The following is a 22,358-nucleotide window of genomic DNA, read 5'->3' on the forward strand; positions in this document are numbered from 1 at the left end:
GTTGTAACCTAAAGTTGACGCTTGAGTACCACTCCTCCGCTGTTCGATCGTGTGTATTGGAGAGCACCGAATTGCGTAGGGATCCAAAGGGAACGGTGATGGACCTTAGGTACAGAAGAGACTGGAACAGCACATTACGTCCACATGCTAACACCTTTTTATTGGTCTTTTTCACTGACGCACATGTACATTACCATGAGGGGTGAGGTAGACGTACACACGTGGTTTCTGTTTTCAATTACGGAGTGGAATAGAGTGTGTCCCGACATGTCAGGCCAATAGATGTTCAATGTGGTGGCCATCATTTGCTGCACACAATTGCAATCTCTGGCGTAATGAATGTCGTACACGCCGCAGTACATCTGGTGTAATGTCGCCGCAGGCTGCCACAATACGTTGTTTCATATCCTCTGGGGTTGTAAGCACATCACGGTACACATTCTCCTTTAAGTACCCCCCACAGAAAGAAGTCCAGAGGTGTAAGATCAGGAGAACAGGCTGGCCAATTTATGCGTCCTCCACGTCCTATGAAACGCCCGTCGAACGTGTACCTCACCCCTCATGGTAATGTACATGTGCGTGAGTGAAAAAGACCAATAAAAAGGTGTTAGCATGTGGACGTAATGTGCTGTTCCAGTCTCTTCTGTACCTAAGGTCCATCACCGTTCGCTTTGGATCCCTACGTAATTCGGTGCTCTCCGATACACACGATCGAACAGCGGAGGAGTGGTACTCAAGCGTCAACTTTAGGTTACAACATCTCCGGATGTAATTAACATTTTACAATGCAACAAACGGCACTGATTACGTATTTGTTTATACGTTCAGATGTGCTAACAAAACTAACGGGGTTCCATTTAAAAAAACGTAGGTTTGTGTTAAAAAACATACTTCCGTGCATTTTTTTATGGTTTGTATTAACCCATTACACTAGCCCCTCTACTCACGTTCGGTCTGTGGAATCGGTTCGTCAGTATTTGATGTGGTTTACGAAATATATCCAGCGGTACTGTTAGGTGACTCACCCTGTATACACTGGAAACTATCTTGTTCGTCATTATTTGGATAAAAGAATCGTTTGAATGATTTGTGGAACGCGTCACTCACTAACCGGTTGAGTTCGGCTTCAGCCAGTACTCAGCACGTGCGGTGGGATACATGGGAATGAGGGACGCGTCGTTTGTAGACAGCCTCGGCTAAGCTAATGCCAAGCTCTCCAGCCAGTTGGCTGATGGTATCTCTCCAAACTGGGGAACACGCGACGTGTGTGCTTTCAAACAGCGAAGCGGAATACATTAATGGCGTGTTCGCTGTCTCATCAGAGCAAAGTGGGGAACCTTTTAATGGAATTAACGGCTGCTCGTCGATAAAACTTTATCATTCCGTCTCCTTCAACTGGAGGTCAGTAGGATGTTCTTGTCGGCTGCGTATAAAGTGTTCACCTCGCCTGCTTACCTCGCCTGCTTACCCTAGTCAACAAAATACGCACTTACGCTATATTGGAGGAGGTAAGTGGATGGACTGAAAATTTTCCAGATAACATGACTCGGTGCATAGTTAATAACAAGAAAGAAGTGGGAGGAGCCGGACTGAGTGGCCGTGCGGTTCTAGGCACTACAGTCTGGAGCCGAGCGACCGCTACGGTCGCAGGTTCGAATCCTGCCTCGGGCATGGATGTGTGTGATGTCCTTAGGTTAGTTAGGTTTCAGTAGTTCTAAGTTCTAGGGGACTGATGACCTCAGATGTTAAGTCACATAGTGCTCAGAGCCATTTGAACCATTCTTTTCGGTTATACGTGATCCACAACTAGAGTTGCTCACTTTTTTAAAGACAAAGGACGAACGAATGGCGTTCAGCAAGTAAGGCAACTCACTTTTTTTCTCGAACAATTTCGTTTGAACAAATACGGAATTTGTCGTGGGACAGCGTGGAATACTCCCGCTTTAACCCCTATAGTTTTATTAATTTTTGATAGGTGACGGCCCTATACTTAGCCTTAAAAATGGCGTCTGTTACGGAGCTGCATTTCAAGCAGAGAGCTGTCACTGAGTTCTACTGGCGGAAAAACAGAGCATCGCAGATATTCATAAGCGCTTGCAGAATGTCTACGGGGACATGGCAGCGAACAGAAGCACGGTCAGTGGTTGGGCGAGGTGTCCATTATTATCGAAACAATGTCACGCAAACCTGTCCCATCTCCCGCATGCCGGCCCGCCACACACGTCGGTGACTCTTGCAATGTTGGAACGTGTGGACCCTCTCATTCGAAGTGAACGATGGATCACACTCAAACACCTTGCCGCACTTCTGCATGTCTCTGTTGGTACTGCTGACACACTCGCCCACCAGTTGGGGCGCCGGCCGGAGTGGCCGTGCGGTTCTAGCCGCTTCAGTCTGGAACCGCGCGACCGCTACGGTCGTAGGTTCGAATCCTGCCTCGGGCATGGATGTGTGTGATGTACTTAGGTTAGTTAGGTTTAAGTAGTTCTAAGTTCTAGGGGACTGATTACCTCAGATGTTAAGTTCCATCGTGCTCAGAGCCATTTTTGAACCAGTTGGGGCGTTCCCCGCCACTTAACAGAAGACCACGAAAAACAGCAAATGACCACCTGTAAGGAATTGCTTCCGTTATGGGGACGTTCTTAACAATGTTTTGTTGAACATTCTCACAGGCGAGTTCAAATCCGCACCGTCAGATGGTAAAGTCATGGCGACGGTGTTCTGGAACTCTGAAGGGGTTATTCTGTTTGATGTCCTCCGTCACGGTGCAACGATCACCAGTGTACTTCAGTGTGTTGGTCGACGAAAATACACATAACTTCTCTTCCTCCATGACAACTCAAGGCCTCACATATTTCTGCACACCCAGGAGCAGTGCAGTATTTCCTGGTAGCTGGATTGGAAGGGGGGGGGGGGTACTATTCCATGACCAGCGAGGTCACCTGAGCGGAATCCCCTCGATTATTTTCTGTGTATGAGACCACAGCGAATACGGAGATGGAATTAGTCGCCAGAATTGTAGAATTAGTTGCCAGAAATAGCTGTCTGTGATGTGATGCCACCCTTGCGTTGTGGTTGTTTTGTAAGATACAGTACAAAGGGTACATTTATTGTGTCAATGACGGAATTTGCAGTTAAGTGTAACTAGTGTAAATAATAAAGTACACAGTAATGTGGTTTTATTAGTATTACTCCTTGAGCCCGCCCAGTTAGCCACGCGGTGTAACGAACGGCTTTCCGGACGGGAAAGAGAACCTCGTCCCTGGCACGAGAGCTAGCCAGTGAGTAAACACACGTAAACATAGTTTTGCAGAAAATTCGACAGTGCTTCTTTTTCGATGTTTTAATCGTGCTCCGGCAAGCAACTAAGAAAACTTCAAATACTATTTGAAAAATACACAGTAAAAAAAAAGAAACAAAAAAACAAAAACAAAAAAGAAGATGCACCACGAAGCAGTTATCTGGTCGCAAATCGATATTGATACGCATATCGACAGAAAATGCAGAACTGTAACCTGCTGGATGAATTTGTGATGCTGTAGCACAATTTCACGAGGCAGCTGGTAGGGATGGTAAACAGGGGATACAGTCTAACACGCTGCTTCGCGAGTGAGAAGTCATGCCGAACCCCGGCACGAATCCACCCGGTGGATTAGTGTCGAGGTCCAGTGAGCCGGCCAGTCTGTGGCGGTTTTTAGACGGTTTTCCATCTACCTCGATGAATGCGGGCTGGTTCCCCTTATTCCGCCTCAGCTACACTATGTCAGCGATTGCTGCGCAAACAAGTTCTCTACGTACGCGTACACCACCATTAGTCTACCACGCAAACATAGGGGTTACACTCGTCTGGTGTGAGACGTTCCCTGGGGGGGGGGGGGGGGGGGGTCCACCGGGGGCCGAACCGCACAGTAACCCTGGGTTCGGTGTGAGGCGGCGATGGGGTGGACTGCGGCAGTCGTCGTGGAGTTGTGGACCACTGCGGCTGCGGTGTGGATGGAACCTCTCCATCGTTTCTAGGCCCCCATTTAATATACAGCAACAATACAATTATTCCTTAAGCTGGCTTCTCTAACCCCAGGTTCCCTCCCTCAAATTGTTCAGTGGAGCATCCTCTTTGTCCTGTTAAATTTTTGCACGCTCTTGCAGAAACACCTTGAACGCAGGTGATGATCTGAGAGAGGCTGTGTAATTCGATATTTGAATAACCGTGATGCGACTATACAACGATGTTGGCAGGAAAGGGAGAACCGTGGACGAGCTCAGTGTCAAGAATGAAGTGAGTGGCCTAGAGACCTAGAGACACTCAGAGTCCTGGATTCATCGGTAGCACCTATCCAATGTGGAACTGGGGCTTCAGTGACCACAAGGACCATTAACAAGTGGCCCACTGTAAGGGGATGAGGTCACAGCGACCCTTGCACTGACTGCCACTGATCTCTGTACACCACCAAGACTGTTTAGTGAGGACATATTCCGCCTAGAGCTACGTTGACTAGAGTGGAATTGTCTTCAGTGGTGAGTCCTGTTTTGAACTGGGCCCCGATGCCCAGCGATGACGTCTCTGGACATGGCCCAGACAATGGTGGAATGCTAGCCTGATTGTCGCCAACCGTATGTCCCGACAACTGGGAGAGATGATTTGGGATGCGATTTCTTTTCACAGCAGGTCCCCTTTGGTTGTCACCCGCGACACCCTCACAGCAAATCCATATGTCGACGATATTTACCCCCCCCCCCCTTTTTGCTGTCCTTCGTGGCAAGCCATTCTCGGCTTACAGTTCAGCAAGACAGTGCCCCCCCCCCCCCCCCCCCCCCGCTGCAGACAGAGAGAGTTTCTACTGCCTGTCTTACCAAACCCAGCCTTGGCCAGCAAGGTCGCTGGATCACTCTCCAGCCGAAAAATTTTGAACCATTGTGGGCAGGGACCTCCAACCACCTCGAGATTTTGACAATCTAACGCTCCAGTTGAATAGAATTTCGTGTGATATCCCTAAGGGGTACATCTAAAACAATCTATAAATCAATACCATGACGAGTAAATGCTTTCATAAATGCCAGAGGTGGACAAAAGCGTTACTGGCTTGCTCAGTTTGTGAAGTTGTTTCTCTGGAATCCAAATTTTTTTCTGAAATTGTACGCATCTTCAAAAATGGTCGTAGAACGGGAACGGTACGAATCCTGACATAGGCTCCTATTCAAAATAGTACGTAGTCACTCCCCCTACTATAATCCGTTCATCATAAGAATAAACCTGATTTAAACAAACACAATTGCGATGATTGGTCAGATGCTGTAGCAAAGCACACAGGTGTATGCTCTTGGAAGTAGGTCCTGCTTATGTATTAAAAATGGTTCAAATGGCTCTGAGCACGATGGGACTTATCTGAGGTCAGCAGTCCCCTAGAACTTAGAACTACTTCGACCTAACTAACCTAAGAACATCACAAACATCCATGGCCGAGGCAGGATTCGAACCTGCGACCGTAGCGGTCGCGCGGTTCCAGACTGTAGCGCCTAGAACCGCTCGGCCACACAGGCCGGCTGCAGGCGTCTCTTTGTCTGTAGACGTACATCACATCTACCGATTTCGTCCCATTCGGATAATTCATTCGCTGTGCGACGTCGTCCTTTTCTTTCCATTTTTTTCTTTTTTTGTGCATACCGACAAACTTTAGGGTCAGGTTCCTTACACCAAAACAACAAAAAATGTCTAGTAAATAGGCGGGCTCCAAAAACGCACACCTTCATACTTATGAGCATATTTTCAATGTAAGAGATGTGTTTCAAGCTGCCACGCTGGATTAGCCGAGCGGTCTGGGCGCTGCAGTCATGGACTGTGCGGCTGGTCCCGGCGGAGGTTCGAGTCCTCCCTCGGGCATGGGTGTGTGTGTGTTTGTCCTTAGGATAATTCAGGTTAAGTACTGTGTAAGCTTATGGATTGATGACCTTAGCAGTTAAGTCCCATAAGATTTCACACATATTTGAACATTTTTTTTTTGTTTCAAGCTAGCGAAGATGAACAAGTGCTCATAGCTCTTAGAGTATGCATTTTACAGCCAACGTTTATCAGATATTTTTTTCTTGTTTTGCTCCGTACTACCACCTCCCGAAATATAAAGCAACGACCTTACGGTAGAAAGAATTTACATCTACATGGATAGTCAGATAATCTCATTTAAGTGCGTGGCAGAGGGTTCATGGAATCACCATCACAATTCTATACTATTCCAACCCCGTATAGCGCGCGAAAAACACGAGCACCTATATCTTTCCCTGAGAGCTCTGATTTTCCTTATTTTATTATCGTCATCGTTTCTCCCTATGTCGGTCGGCGTCAACAAAATATTTTCGCATTCGGAGGACAAAGTTGATAATTGAAGATTCCGCCCCAATGAAAAACGCCTTTGTTTTAGTGAAGTCCACCCCAAATTCCGTATCATTTCAGCCACACTCTGTCCCCTTTATCGAGATTTCCTTCTTTGAACTTTTTCGATGTACCCCGTCAGTCCCATCTGGTAAGGACCCCACCCCGCGCAGCAGTATTCCAAAAGAGGACGGACAAGCGTGGCGTAGGCAGTCTGCTTAGTAGGTCTGTTGCATTTTCTAAGTGTCCTGCCAATAAAACGCAGTCTTTGGTTAGATTCCACACAACATTTTCTATGTGTTCCTTCCAACTTAAGTTGTTCGTGACTGTAATTCCTAGGTATTCAGTTCAATTTACGGCCTTTAAATTTGACTGATTTAACGTGTAAACGGATTTCAACGGATTCCCTTTAGCACTCATGTGGATGACCTCACACTTTTCATTGTTTAGGGTCAATTGCCAATTTTTGCACCATATGGGTATCTTTTCTAATTCGTTTTGCAATTTGTTTTGATCTTCTGATGACTTTCTTAGTCGATAAACGACAGCGTCATCTGCAAACAATTGAAGACGGCTGCTCAGATTGTCTCCAAAATCGTTAATATAGATAAGGAACAACAAAGGACCTATAACACTACGTTGGGGAACGCCAGAAATCACTTCTGTTTTACTCGATGACTTTCCGTCAATTACTACGAACTGTGACCTCTCTGACAGGAAATAGCAAATCCGGTCACATAACTGAGACGATATTCCGATAAGCACACAATTTTACTAAGAGTCGCTTGTGTGGTACAGTGTCAAAAGCCTTCCGGGAATCCAGGAATACGGAATCGATCTGAAATCCCTTGTCAATAGCACTCAACACTTCATGTAAATAAAGAGCTAGTTGTGTTTCACAGGAACGATGTTTTCTAAACCCATGTTGACTGTGTGTCAATGGACCGTTTTCTTCGAGGTAATTCATAATGTTCGGACACAATATATGTTCTAAAATCCTGCTGCATATCGACGTTAACGATATGGGCCTGTAATTAACTGGATTACTCCTGCTACCTTTCTTGAATACTTGTGTGACCTGTGCAACTTTTCACTCTTTGGATACGGATTATTCGTCGAGCGAACGGTTGTGCATGGTTGTTAAGTATGGAGCTAATGCATCAGCATACTCTGAAAGGAACCTAATTGGTATACAGTCTGTACCAGAAGATTTGCTTTTATTAAGTGATTTGAGTTGCTTCACTACTCCGAGGATATTTACTTCTACGTTACTCATGTTGGCAGGTGTTCTTGATTGGTATTGTGGAATATTTACTTCGTCTTCTTTGGTGAAGGAATTTCGGAAGTCTGTGTTTAGTAACTCTGTTTTGGCAGCACTGTCCCATTCTTCTTTTACTCGACGCTTCAGAGTTTCCTTGTTGCACGACGCTGGTGTTTTTCTTATACGTCGCTCCAGTTCTCCCCACACATTTCCAGTGAGGTTGAGATCTGGAATTGGGGTGGCGGTTGTAGGACTTTGGGGCAATTGTACAACAAATATTCCTGCACAATGCGAGCCTTATGTCTCGGGTCATTGTCCTGGTAAAACTTGAACGTGTTTGATATCCCCATGGTTTCAGAAGTTTTCCGAAAATTGTTCTTTAATAAGTTGAAACAGACATATTTGTCCTTAATACTGTCGATGAACACCTATTCGACCGTTCCAAATATTGATATACAGCCCCAGACAAGAACGCTGCCACGTCCTTACTATACAGTCGGTTTAATATTTGCGACTGTAAATTCTTCGCTCTTCTTCCGCCAAACCATGCTTCGTCCCTCCGACCCAAAAACGTTAAATTTGTAAGTAGGCTGTTCAGGTTTTTATGTTGGAAACGCCACGTAGCGCTCTGTATGAAAATCACTGACTGTGCTGTGTGCAGTCTGTGGCTGGATGGCGTTGTTGGAATATTCGCTATTGTAGTGTTGGGCTGTTGGATGTGAACAGCGCGTAGCGTTGCGAGTTGGAGGTGAGCCGCCAGCAGTGGTGGATGTGGGGAGAGAGATGGCGGAGACTTGAGAGCGGACGATCTGGACGTCTGTCCATCAGAGACAGTACATTTGTAAGAATGGATGTCATGAACTGATATATATATTATGACCTTTGAAGACTATTAAAGTAAATACATTGTTTGTTCTCTATCAAAATCTTTCATTTGCTAACTATGCCTATCAGTAGTTAGTGCCTTCAGTAGTTTGAATCTTTTATTTAGCTGGCAGTAGTGGCGCTCGCTGTATTGCAGTAGTTCGACTAACGAAGATTTTTGTGAGGTAAGTGATTCGTGAAAGGTATAGGTTATTATTAGTCAGGGCCATTCTTTTCTAGAGATTATTGAAAGTAAGATTGCGTTGCGCCAAAAATATTGTGTGACGGTTTAGTGTTGATCAGAAAAAGTAAAGAGAGAAATGTCTGAGTACGTTCAGTTCTGCTCAGCTGTTTGAAGATCAAATAATGCCGGCCGCGGTGGCCGAGCGGTTCTAGGCACTTCAATCCGGAACCGCGCGACTGCTACGGTCGCAGGTTCGAATCCCGCCTCGGGCATGGATGTGTGTGATGTCCTTAGGTTAGTTAGGTTTAAGTAGTTCTAAGTTCTAGGGGACTGATGACCTCAGATGTTAAGTTCCATAGTGCTCAGAGCCATTTGAACTAAGATCAAATAATGTAAGAGGTCTATCAGAAAAGTAATTCATTGATTTTTCTAAAGGGGCGTTTCAAATTTACTTTCGTCGGCAAAAATCACGTCGTGCCACCGTATCCATCCTTCGTAATAAACTCCCTGGCAAAGTACAATGTCTTCTTTCGATTCTGTTCATTCACACGCGGTATCTTCCTAGCCACTCTTCCATAGTAGCCACTTTCATTCAATGTTCTTCGAATCGTTTAAGGATGTACCTTGTAGCCAGTCTCGTTTAGCAGCTCACGTGCTGATCTGGGTGGACTACTTCTTTATTTTCCGTTACGTGCATGCAGCTTCGGCAGCTGGCCCTTTTGCGGTATACAGTCGGTACGGTCCTCAGTTTCGAATCGTCTGACGATATCTGCCACACAACTGTTACCTATGTTGAGCGCGGCAGCTGTTTGTCTTTTTCCGTCTGACGCCGCTAGGCGCGCGCCGATCGCGTATACAGGGCGTTACAGAGAGGTACGGCCAAACTTTCAGGAAACGTTCCTCACACACAAAGAAAGAAAATATGTTATGTGGACATGTGTCCGGAAACGCTTAATTTCCATGTTAGAACTCATTTTAGTTTCGTCAGTATGTACTGTACTTCCTCGATTCACCGCCACTTGGCCCAATTGAAGGAAGGTAATGTTGACTTCGGTGCTTGTGTTGACATGCGACTCATTGCTCTACAGTACTAGCATCAAGCACATCAGTACGTAGCATCGACAGGTTGGTGTTCATCACGAACGTGGTTTTGCAGTCAGTGCAATGTTTACAAATGCGGAGTTGGCAGATGCCCATTTGATGTACGGATTAGGACGGGGCAATAGCCGTGACGCGGTACGTTTGTATCGAGACAGATTTCCAGAACGGAGATGTCCCGGCATCAAGACGTTCGAAGCAATTGATCGGCGTCTTATGGAGCACGGAACATTCCAGCATATGACTCGCGACTGGGGAAGACCTAGAACGACGAAGAAACCTGCAATGGACGAGGCAATTCTTCGTGCAGTTGACGATAACCCTAATGCCAGCGCCAGAGAAGTTGCTGCTGTACAAGGTAATGTTGACCACGTCACTGTATGGAGAGTGCTACGGGAGAACCAGTTGTTTCCGTACCGTGTACAGCGTGTGCAGGCACTATCAGCAGCTGATTGGCCTCCACGGGTACACTTCTGCGAATGGTTCATCCGACTATGTGTCAATCCTCATTTCAGTGCAAATGTTCTCTTTACGGATGAGGCTTCATTCCAACGTGATCAAATTGTAAATTTTCACAATCGACATGTGTGGGCTGACGAGAATCCGCACGCAATTGTGCAATCACGTCATCAACACAGATTTTCTGTGAACGTTTGGGCAGGCATTGTTGGTGATGCCCCGATGGGGCCCCACGTTCTTCCACCTACGCTCAATGGAGCATGCTATCACGATTTCATACGGGATACTCTACCTGTGCTGCTAGAACATGTGCCTTTACAAGTACGACACAACATGTGGTTCATGCACGATGGAGCTCCTGCACATTTCAGTCGAAGTGTTCGTACGCTTCTCAACAACAGATTCGGTGACTGACGGATTGGTAGAGGCGGACCAATTCCGTGGCCTCCACGCTCTCCTGACCTCAACCCTCTTGACTTTCATTTATGGGGGTATTTGAAAGCTCTTGTCTACGCAACCCCGGTACCAAATGTAGAGACTCTTCGTGCTCGTATTGTGGACGGCTGTGATACAATACGCCATTCTCCAGGGCTGCATCAGCGCATCAGGGATTCCGTGCGACGGAGGTTGGATGTACGTATCCTCGCTAACGGAGGACATTTTGAACATTTCCTCTAACAAAGTGTTTGAAGTCACGCTGGTACGTTCTGTTGCTGTGTGTTTCCATTCCACGATTAAAGCGATTTGAAGAGAAGTAATAAAATGAGCTGTAAAACGGAAATTAAGCGTTTCCGGACACATGTCCACATAACATCTTTTCTTTCTTTGTGTGTGAGGAATGTTTCCTGAAAGTTTGGCCGTACCTTTTTGTAACACCCTGTATAGAGCCGTCGGTCCGTGTGACGTTGGTGGATCACTTACACGCTAGCAAGAGCGGCCGAACGGGAGGGCAGGTCACGGGTCGCGGTGCTGCCGCCTCTGCCTACGCCGCCCCCGCTTTTGCTGGTCCAATCGATTAGCCGCCCCCGCAATTGAAGGCGCGAGGCTGGCCCAGGCCGTAGGCGCGCCGACACGTGGCGGCGGTGAGTGGCGGAGGGTGTGCGTGGCGCGGCCCCGGCGCTCTATAATTGTAGACGGCCGCAGCGGCACCGCCTGACGTCACCGCAGCTTATTCCGGCCGGCGGGCGGGGTGGCGATGCGGGGGCGGAAATACCGTCTGCCGGCCGCCACGAGAGCGGGGGAAGGTGGCGTGGGGGGCGTAGTGTGTAGGAGGGGATGTTTGAAGCGTGGGGGGAAGGAAAGCAGAGCGTGGGGCGATCAATACAACGGCGGCGGCAGCTGCAGCGTCTACCGACGGCGGGCGGGGGGGAGGGAGGACGGAGGGGAGAGTGGGGAGGATAGGACTCTGGGGACGGAGCTGGGGTGGCAGACAGAGCAGTCAAATTGGGCAGGCGCGGTGGACGTGACAGGCAATCGCAGAACCCCCGGCGCTGTCGTCCACTTGCCGGCGCGCTCTTGTTCCGGCGGTCAACTGCAGCCTCACTTCTGACTGCGAGACCGAGACCAGTCCTCGCGTCCCAGTTCCGACCGTGCCGCTGAGAACTCTCTGCAGGTCGAACACATTTTCTCCGCCATAGGCTAAGCCACCAGCGGTACATACACTACTGGCCATTAAAATCGCTACACCACGAACATGACGTGCTGCGGACGCGAAATTTAACCGACAGGAAGAAGATGCTGTGATATGCAAACGATTGGCTTTTCAGAGCATTCACACGAGGTTGGCGCCGGTGGCGACACCTACAACGTGCTGACATGAGGAAAGTTTCCAACCGATTTCTCATACACAAACAGCAGCTGACCGACGTTGCCTGGTGAAACGTTGTTGTGATGCCTCGTGTAAGGAGGAGAAATGCGTACCATCATGTTTCCGACTTTGATAAAGGTCCGATTGTAGCCTATCACAATTGCGGTGTATCGTATCGCGACGTTGCTGCTCGCGTTGGTCGAGATCCAATGACTGTTAGCAGAATATGGAATCGGTGGGTTCAGGAGTGTCATACGGAACGCCGTGCTGGATCCCAACGGCCTCGTATCACTAGCAGTCGAGATGACAGGCATCGTATCCGCATGGCTGTAACGGATCGTGCAGTCACGTCTCGACCCTTGAGTCAACAGAATGGGACGTTTGCAAGACAACAACCATCTGCACGAACAGTTCGACGACGTTTGCAGCAGCACGGAATATCAGCTCGGAGACTTCGACTGCGGTTACCCTTCACGCTGCATCACAGACAGGAGCGCCTGCAATGGTGTTCTCGACGACGAACCTGGGTGCACGAATGGCAAAACGTCATTTTTTCGGATGAATCCAGGTTCTGTTTACAGCATCGTGATGGTCGCATCCGTGTTTGGCGACATAGCGGTGAACGCACATTGGAAGCGTGTATTCGTCATCGCCATACTGGCGTATGACCCGGCGTGATGGTATGGGGTGCCAACTGGTTACACGTCTCGGTCACCTCTTGTTCGCATTGACGGCACTTTGAACAGTGGACGTTACATTTCAGATGTGTTACGACCCGTGGCTCTACCCTTCATTCGGTACCTGCGAAACCCTACATTTCAACAGGATAATGCACGACCTCATCTTTCAGGTTCTCTACGGGCCTTTCTGGATACAGACAATGTTCCACTGCTGCCCTGGCCAGCACATTCCCCACATCTCTCACCAATTGAAAACGTCTGGCTCGTCACAATACGCCAGTCACTACTCTTGATGAACTGTGGTATCGTGTTTAAGCTGCATGGGCAGCTGTACCTGTACACGCCATCCGAGCTCTGTTTGAGTGAATGCCCAGGCGTATCGAGGCCGTTATTACGGTCAGAGGTGGTTGTTTTGGGTACTGATTTCTCAGGAGCTATGCACTCAAATTGTGTGAAAATGTAATCACATGTCAGTTCTAGTATAATATATTTCTCCAATGAATACCCGTTTATCATTTGAATTTCTTCTTGGTTTAGCAATTTTAATGGCCAGTAGTGTATAACGTTGCCTTCCTCCCTGTATGTACGAGGCCTGTTTTTTAAGCAAGCACCGTTTTGAAATAAAAAAAAGACATGCTAAGATATCTCAATAATTTTATTTTTACATGAAAACCTGTACCTTAATCTACTTTTCTATATAATTTCCGTCAATATTGAGGCACTTATTACGTTGTACCAGTTTTTGAATACCCTCCTCATAGAAGTCTGCCGCCTGACTTGTTAACCACTGCATCACCACTGTTTTCACTTCGTCATCGTCTCGAAGACGCTGACCGCCCAGGTGTTTCTTCAAGTGCAGGAACAGATGGTAGTCACTGGACGCAAGGTTGGGGGCTGTACCGAGGATGATCTAGAGTTTCCAATCGAAAAGATGTGATGAGATCTTTGGTCTGATTCGCCACATGCGAACGGACATTGTCTTGCAGCAAAACGACGCCCTTGCTCAACTTCCATGGACTGTTGCTTTGATTCTGGTGTGACGTAGGCCTCCCATGTTTCATCGCCCGTAACAATTTGGCTTAAGAAGTCATCGCCGTCGTTGTGGTACCACTCAAGGAAAGTCAATGCATCGCCTAAACGTTTGGTTTTGTGCACATCCGTCAATATTTTCGGTACCCAACGTGGGCACAAAGCCATACAAAACGCTACGAGAAACATTAGGAAAGTCTCCCCGCAAGGAGGAAATCGTAAAGCGTCTGTTTTCTCTCACCTTATTGTCCACTTCCTGCACCAAACTTTAATTAACGCCCGAAGGAAGCCCACTCCGTTGTTCGTCGTGCACATTTGTGCGGCCATCTTTAAATTCTCTCACCCACTTTCTTACCATTCCATCACTCATAATGTTTTCTCTTTAAACTGTACAGATCTCATGATGAATATCGACCGCATTTAGGCCTTTAGCACTAAGAAATATTAGAACAGTCCCTACTTCACAGTCGGTGGGGCTCACTATTATCGGAGGCATCTTAAACACTCGGTACACAACGTAAACAAGGAAGAATCAGACTGTAATGGCGTCAGTGCGTAGATTAAGGTACAGGCTTTCATGTAAAAATTAAATTATTGAGATATTTTAGCACGTCTTTTTTTTTATTTCAGAACGGTACTTACTTAAAAAACACGCCTAGTACGAGGATGGTTTGATACGTCTGGTAAATTTCCACAAGCGAATCGAACATTTTTGTTGTGTCTTGTGTTGTTTATTCTACATCTACATAGCTACCATGCAAACCACCGAACGGTGCTTGGCGGAGGGTACCCTGTATTACTATTATTTCCTTCCCTGCTCCACTCGCAAATAGAGCGATGGAAAAACGACTAATTATATGCCTCGGTATGAGCCCCAATTCATCGTACCTTATCTTCGTCATCCTTATGCACGATGTACGTTCGCCCCAGTAGCATTGTTTGGCAGTCAGCTTCTAATGCCGGCACTCTAAATTTTCCCCACAGTTTTCCCGAAAAGAACATCGCCTTGCCTCCAGGGATTCCCATTTGAGTTCCCGAAGCATCTCAATAGCACTTATGTGTTGTTCGAACCTAACAGTAACAAATCTAACAACCCGCCTCTGACAAGGGGAGGCCGCCAATTGTGAAATTCAGATTCGATTCATACTGCGCATAGTAAAAGCTCATGGCCAGAGGTGTAATGTGGCAAAGCACTAAGATGCACTTCTCAGTCGTTATCGAGAAAATCGACAGTTAAAAAGAAACCGTTCGGTGAAATACTCTCTACGATTTACAATTCTCCACAGCGTTGTGGCGCAGCGGTAAACGCTCGGGTTTGTAATCCGAAGGTCGCCGGATCGAATCTCGCGCCGTGCAACTTTTTTTTTTTAGTATTTGTTTTTTGTAATTTAAATGTGTATATATATATATATATATATATATATATATATATATATATATATAATTCCCGGCAATCAGTTGCAACAATTATGCATATAATATGTTGTTGAAAGTCGTTTGTCGTGGAAAAACTGGCGACTTCGAACATCATTATGTTTTCCGCAAAGTTGTATTTCACAAATGTTATTAATTGTCTTCATAATGTTAACCACGTATAGTTAACGGAAGACGTAGAAACGATATTCCGAAACGAATACGTATAGTGTAAGTCAAACGTTCGAATTAGAATAGAGACCCCACAAACACAAATTTGCTGTGGCAGGTATGAAATATAAACTCCGTTACTCGCTCGTTCCACTTGAAGGACAGATGTTGAATGGGCCGAAACGAGCCGCCGCATAACAGTGTAGTCGCCTGCTAACTTCGAAAGAAGGTAGATGCGGTCCCTAGCGCAACTTATAACATCGTCGAAAATCAGTGCGGACGGGAGAGCTTTGGTACACCCTGTTAAACAAACGGAAAAATGGAGGCGGTACAATTGGAGAGCGATCCGCCTTCACCAACATGCATAAGCAATTCATTAATTCGCGGCATGCAACTTTTTTTTATTATTAGTTTTTTGTAATTCAAATATATATTTGAATTACAATATATATATAATTCATATATATGAATTATAAAAAACTAATAATAAAAAAAGTTGCATGCGGCGGGGTTCGATCCTGTGACCTTCGGATTACGAACCCGAGCGCTTACCGCTGCGCCAGGACGCTGTAGAAAAATTTTGAACCGTAGAGAGTATTTCACCGCAACGGTTTCTTTTAACTGTCGATTTTCTCGACAACGGCTGAGAAGTGCATCCTGGTGCTTTGCCACATTACACCTCTGGCCATGAGCTTTTATTATGCGCAGTATGAATCGAATCTGAATTTCACAATTGGCGGCCTCCCCTTGTGAGTTGCTTCGACGGCTTCCTTCAATCCGACCTGATGCGGATCACAAACACTCGAGCGGTAGTCAAGAACACGTCTCACCAGCCTTCTATATGCGGTCTCCTTTATAGGTGAACCACTCCCCAGAAAACCGAAGACAACGACTCACCTTTCCTACCACAGTTCTCAAATGCTCGTTCCATTTCATGTCGCTTTGGAACGTTACGCCCAGATATTGAAATGATTTGACTGTGTCAAGTAGATGGTGCAAATGGCTCTGAGTACTATGGGACTTGACATCTGAGGTCATCAGTCCCCTAGAACTTAGAACTACTTTAACCTAACTAACCTAAGGACAGCACACACATCCATGTTCGAGGCAGGATTCGAACTTGTCACCAGAGCAGTGGTGCGTTTCCAGACTGAAACGCCTAGGACCGCTCGGCCACAGCGGCCGGCTGTGTCAAGTAGGCCACTAGTAATACTGTATCTGAACATTACATGTTTGTTCTTCCTACTCACCCGCATTAACTTACATTTTTCCAGATTTAGGGGTAGCTGCCATTCATCACACCAACTGCAAATTTTGTCTAATTCGCCTTGTATCTTCCTAAAGTCACTCAACTTCGACATCTTACGATACGCCACAGCTTCATCAGCAAACAACCACAGATGGCTGCCCACATTGGCCGCCAAATCCTTTGGTATACGGAGAACAACAGCAGTCCTATCAGACTTCGCTGGGGGACTTCTGACGATACCTTTGTCTCTGATGAACACTCGCTGTCGAGTACAACATACTACGTTCTATTGTTTAAGAACTCTTGGACCCACTCACGTATATGGGAACTTATTCCATATGCTCGTACCTTCCTTAACAGGCTGCAATGGGGCACCGTCTTAAACGCCTTCTGGGAATCTAGAAATATTGCATCTGCCTGTTGCCCTTCATTCATAGTTCGCAGTATATCATGTGATAAAATGTCAAGTTGAATTTCGCCGAAGGAATGCTTTCTAAAAACATTCTGGTTCTTGGACATAAACTTCTCAGTGTCAAGAAAATTTACTATATTCGAACTGAGAATATGTTCAAGGGTCCTGCAGCAAACCAGTTAGGGATATTGGTCTGTAATTTTGAAGGTCTGTTCTTTTACCCTTCGTATGTACTGGAGTCACCTGCACTTTTTTCAGTCACTAGGGACTCTGGGCCGGATGAGAGATTCACGATAAACGTAGCCTATACAATGGCCCAACGTCATAGAGAACTCATTGTAAAACCGAATTGGGATTCCATCTGGAGCTGCTGATTTATTTGCTTTCGAATCTTTCATTGGTTTCTCACCTCATACAGGTGTTGCCGACCACAGCGCCGTATTGTGCCAGTTTACATATCCTTGTGTTACAATACGCATGCCTATACCAGTTTCTTTGGCGTTTCAGTGTATGTGTGCAGTGCATGTGTGGATACTGAACGTGTTTGCGTTGTGTGTGCAGGCACGATGAAGCTGAACTTGGGCGCACTGGGCAACGTGGACCGCGCAGAGCTGAAGCGTGACGGGCTGACGCTGTTCAGCAAGCTCATCCGCACCAAGAATGTGGAGTCGATGCAGGGCGACGCGGCGCCGGCCACCAAGGGCGCCCCCGCCGTCGTCACGACCCGCTCCGACGCCGACCACCCCGAGAAGAAGCTCAAGCTCAAGGTAGGCTGGCTGCCGCTTCTCACCTGTATGCATGAAAGTTTCTAACAAGGGGGGCCCCACGACAGCTTATCACCTGTATGCACAGCTAAATTATAACAAGGGGAAGCCACGACAACTTATCACCTGTATGCACAGCACTTTTCCAACAAGGGGTACCCACGACGTTGGGGTCACTTATTTGCTTCTAACGTAATACAAACCTTCAGCAGGCCATTAAAACAACAAAATGACCGGGCCAAATATCTCACGAAATAAGCGTCTAACGAAAAAACTACAAAGAACGAAACTTGTCTAGCTTGAAGGGGGGGACCAGATAGCGCTATGGTTGGCCCGCTAGATGGCGCTGCCATAGGACAAACGGATATTAACTGCGTTTTTTAAAATATGAACCCACATTTTTTATTACATATTCGTGTAGTACGTAAAGAAATATGAATGTTTTAGTTGGACTACTTTTTTCGGTTTGTGATAGACGGCGCTGTAATAGTCACAAACATACAAGTACGTGGTATCACGTAACATTCCGCCAGTGCGGACGGTATTCGCTTCGTGATACATTACCCGTGTTAAAATGGACCGTTTACCAATTGCGGAAAAGGTCGATATCGTGTTGGTGTATGGCTATTGTGATCAAAATGCCCAACAGGCGTGTGCTATGTATGCCGCTCGGTATCCTGGACGACATCATCCAAGTGTCCGGACCGTTCGCCGGATAGTTACGTTATTTAAGGAAACAGGAAGTGTTCAGCCACATGTGAAATGTCAACCACGACCAGCAACAAATGATGATGTCCAAGTAGGTGTTTTAGCTGCTGTCGCGGCTAATCCGCACATTGCGTCAGAATCGGGAATCTCAAAAACATCGATGTTGAGAATGCTACATCAACAACGATTGCACCCGTACCGTATTTCTATGCACCATGAATTGCATGGCGATGACTTTGAACGTCGTATACAGTTGCGCCACTGGGCACAAGAGAAATTACGGGACGATGACAGATTTTTTGCACGCGTTTATTTTAGCGACGAAGCGTCGTTCAGCAACAGCGGTAACGTAAACCAGCATAATATGCACTATTGGGCAACGGAAAATCCACTATGGCTACAAGTGGAACATCAGCGACCTTGGCGGGTTAATGTATGGTGCGGCATTATGGGAGGAAGGATAATTGGCCCCCATTTTATCGATGGCAATCTAAATGGTGCAATGTGTGTTGATTTCCTACGTAAAGTTTTACCGATGTTACTACAAGATGTTTCACTGCATGATAGAATGGCGATGTACTTCCAACATGATGGATGTCCGGCACATAACTCGCGTGCGGTTGAAGCGGTACAGAATAGCATATTTTATGACAGGTGGATTGGTCGTCGAAGCACCATACCGTGGCCCGCACGTTCAACGGATCTGACGTCCCCGGATTTCTTTCTGTGGAGAAAGTTGAAGGATATTTGCTATCGTGATCCACCAACAACGCCTGACAACATGCGTCAGCGCATTGTCAATGCATGTGCGAACATTACGAAAGGCGAAATACTCGCTGTTGAGAGGAATGTCGTTACACGTATTACCAAATGCGTTGAGGTTGACGGACATCATTTTGAGCATTTATTGCATTAATGTGGTATTTACAGGTAATCACGCTGTAACAGCATGCGTTCTCAGAAATGATAAGTTCACAAAGCTACATGTATCACATTGGAACAACAGAAATAAACTGTTCGAACATACCTACGTTCTGTATTTTAATTTAGAAAATCTACCTGTTACCAACTGTTCGTCTAAATTTGTGAGCCATATGTTTGTGACTATTACAGCGCCATCTATCACAAAGCGAAAAAAGTGGTCCAGCTAAAACATTCATATTTCTTTACGTAGTACACGAATATGCAATACAAAATGGGGGTTTCTATTTAAAAAACGCAGTTGATATCCTTTTGACGTATGGCAGCGCCATCTTGCGGGCCAACCATAGCGCCATCTGTAGTTTTTCTGTTAGACACTTATTTCGTGAGATATTTGGCCCGGCCACGACTAGAGGACCACGCAGTAGGTAAAGATGGGAACAGAGTATGATACTGTGTTAAGAATTTGACAAAGCACTGAAAGAGTTAAGTCGGACCACGGCGCCAGGAGTAGACAACATTCCGTTGGAATTATTCATAGCTTTTGGAGAGCCAGACATGACAAAACTCTTCAATCTGGTGAACAAGATGTATGAGACGGGTGAAATACCCTCCGACTTCAAGGAAGCAGGTGTTGACATTTGTGAAAAATAACCGACTATCAGTTTAAGAAGCCATGGCTGCAAAATACTATCACGAATTTTTTACAGAAGATTGGAAAAACTGGTAGAAGCTGACCTCGGGGAAGATCAGTTTGGGTTCAGGAGAAATGTAGCAATACTTGAGGCAATACTGATCCTACGACTTCTCGTAGAAGACAAAAACGCAAACCTACGTTTATACCATTTGTAGGCCTAGAGAAAGCTCTTGACAATGCTCACTGGAATAGTCTCTTTCAAATTCTTAAGAGGGCAAGGGTAAAATCCAGGGAGCGAAAGGCTATTTATAATTTGAACAGAAACCAGACGGCAATTATAAAAGTCGTGGGGCACGAAAGGCAGGCAGAGGTTGAGAAGGGAGTGAGACAGGCTGTTGCCAACCCCAATATTATTCAATATGTATACTTAGCAAGCACTAAAGGGAACAAAAGAAAAATTTGAAGTGTGAATTAAAGTCCAGAGAGAAGTAATAAAAACTTTGAGGTTCGCCGATGACATTGTAATTCTGTCAGAGACAGCAAAGGACTTGGAAGAGCAGTTGAATCGATGGACAGTGTCTTGAAAAGAGGATATAAGGTGAACATGAACAAAAGCAAAACGAGGATAATCGAATGCAATCCAATGAAATCGGCTGATGCTGAGGGAATTAGATTAGGAAACGAGACACTTAAAGTAGTAAATGAGTTTTGCTATTTGGGGAGCAAAATAACTGATGACAGTAGACTGCCAATGGCAAGAACAGCGTTTCTGAAGAAGAGTAATTTGTTAACACTGAGGATTGATTTAAGTATTTGGATGGATTGTAGCCATGTATGGAAGTCAAACATGGACGATAAACAGTTTAGACAACAAGAGGATAGAGGCTCTTGAAATGTGGTGCTACAGACAAATGCTGAAGATTAGATGGGTAGATCAGATAAATCGATTGTGTTCAGCCACCTCCACATTTGGAGAGCGTTTGTTCTGTTTTCTTTATGTCTGTGTATATGTATGTGTCACAGACGGCTCCCAGGACCCAGTCCCCTCTGATGGTGGACCAAACTTCGAAGATAGAATACGTGTCCAGATGTAACGCGTGGTTGGTCTACCTGTGAACCCTGTCACAGATGTGATGTGTGGTGGATCCGCCTCCAAACATCAGTCCAGATATAACACGTGGCGGATCCACCTTTGGACGCTAACTCGGGTCTACTACGGATCCTGGTAGCCATCTGCGACATATGTATATACACAGACGTACAGAAAACAAAGCAAACGCTCTCCAAATGTGGAGGTGACTGGACACAATCGATTACACTGCTGTGCTACACCTCCCGATCTATGCATTTGGGCTAGGTGTTGGCAGATGCGCTACATTTACAAGCAATTTTAGAACACAGAACGAGAGTAAATGATGACTAACTGAAACCCTCAGCTGCCGACAGGTGTTGTTGATATACCTCGATGTGGACAGCTGAAAATGTGTGCCCTGACCGGGACTCGAACCCGGGATCTCCTGCTTACATGGCAGCACAGTCGGGAAGCGTGCAAGGGATAAGTCCCTGCAGTCGCGCTATTCATCTGTGTCCTCGGTGGCCCAGATGGATAGAGCGTCTGCCATGTAAGCAGGAGGTCCCGGGTTCGAGTCCCGGTCGGGGCACACATTTTCAGCTGTCCACATCGAGGTATATCAACAACACCTGTCGGCAGCTGAGGGTTTCAGTTAGTCATCACTTATTCCAGGGAAAAGCTGCACGGTCATCAACATTATCTGTTCTTTCAAGTATAGTTACTGTCTTCATATATATAGTTAAATGATACCCAGCCATTGACCTTCGTCTGTGCGAATGCGCACAGGTTGCCCAAACTCTTACGGGAATCGCCAAAGCGTGCGCGAGTAATGAGTGGATGGGCAAATGTCTATAAGGTACAATACATATGTAGAATTGTGGACAGTTGGGAATGTGAGTCTCACGGGAAGCGTGCAAGGGATAAGTCCCTGCAGTCGCGCTATTCATCTGTGTCCTCGGTGGCCCAGATGGATAGAGCGTCTGCCATGTAAGCAGGAGGTCCCGGGTTCGAGTCCCGGTCGGGGCACACATTTTCAGCTGTCCACATCGAGGTATATCAACAACACCTGTCGGCAGCTGAGGGTTTCAGTTAGTCATCACTTATTCCAGGGAAAAGCTGCACGGTCATCAACATTATCTGTTCTTTCAAGTATAGTTACTGTCTTCATATATATAGTTAAATGATACCCAGCCATTGACCTTCGTCTGTGCGAATGCGCACAGGTTGCCCAAACTCTTACGGGAATCGCCAAAGCGTGCGCGAGT

At 46.3% G+C, this 22,358-nt stretch overlaps 1 protein-coding gene and 2 non-coding genes across 3 annotated transcripts in view; all 3 read left to right on the forward strand.

Annotated features, from left to right (window-relative positions):
* The window catches only part of LOC126427225 (probable cationic amino acid transporter), a 546,247-nt gene that overhangs the window by 71,003 nt on the left and 452,886 nt on the right, over window positions 1–22,358 (forward strand). The window contains exon 2 of the mRNA XM_050089463.1: window positions 17,553–17,758. Within this exon, the coding sequence (XP_049945420.1) occupies window positions 17,558–17,758 (201 nt within the window). The 5' untranslated portion in view covers window positions 17,553–17,557. The remainder of the gene's footprint in view (window positions 1–17,552; window positions 17,759–22,358) is intronic.
* On the forward strand, window positions 21,609–21,682 carry Trnat-ugu (transfer RNA threonine (anticodon UGU)). The gene has a single exon. It is a non-coding gene; the product is annotated as a tRNA-Thr (tRNA).
* Trnat-ugu (transfer RNA threonine (anticodon UGU)) lies at window positions 22,046–22,119 on the forward strand. The gene has a single exon. It is a non-coding gene; the product is annotated as a tRNA-Thr (tRNA).

This window comes from Schistocerca serialis, chromosome 11 (assembly GCF_023864345.2).
Source record: "Schistocerca serialis cubense isolate TAMUIC-IGC-003099 chromosome 11, iqSchSeri2.2, whole genome shotgun sequence".
Classification (NCBI taxonomy): domain Eukaryota; kingdom Metazoa; phylum Arthropoda; class Insecta; order Orthoptera; family Acrididae; genus Schistocerca; species Schistocerca serialis.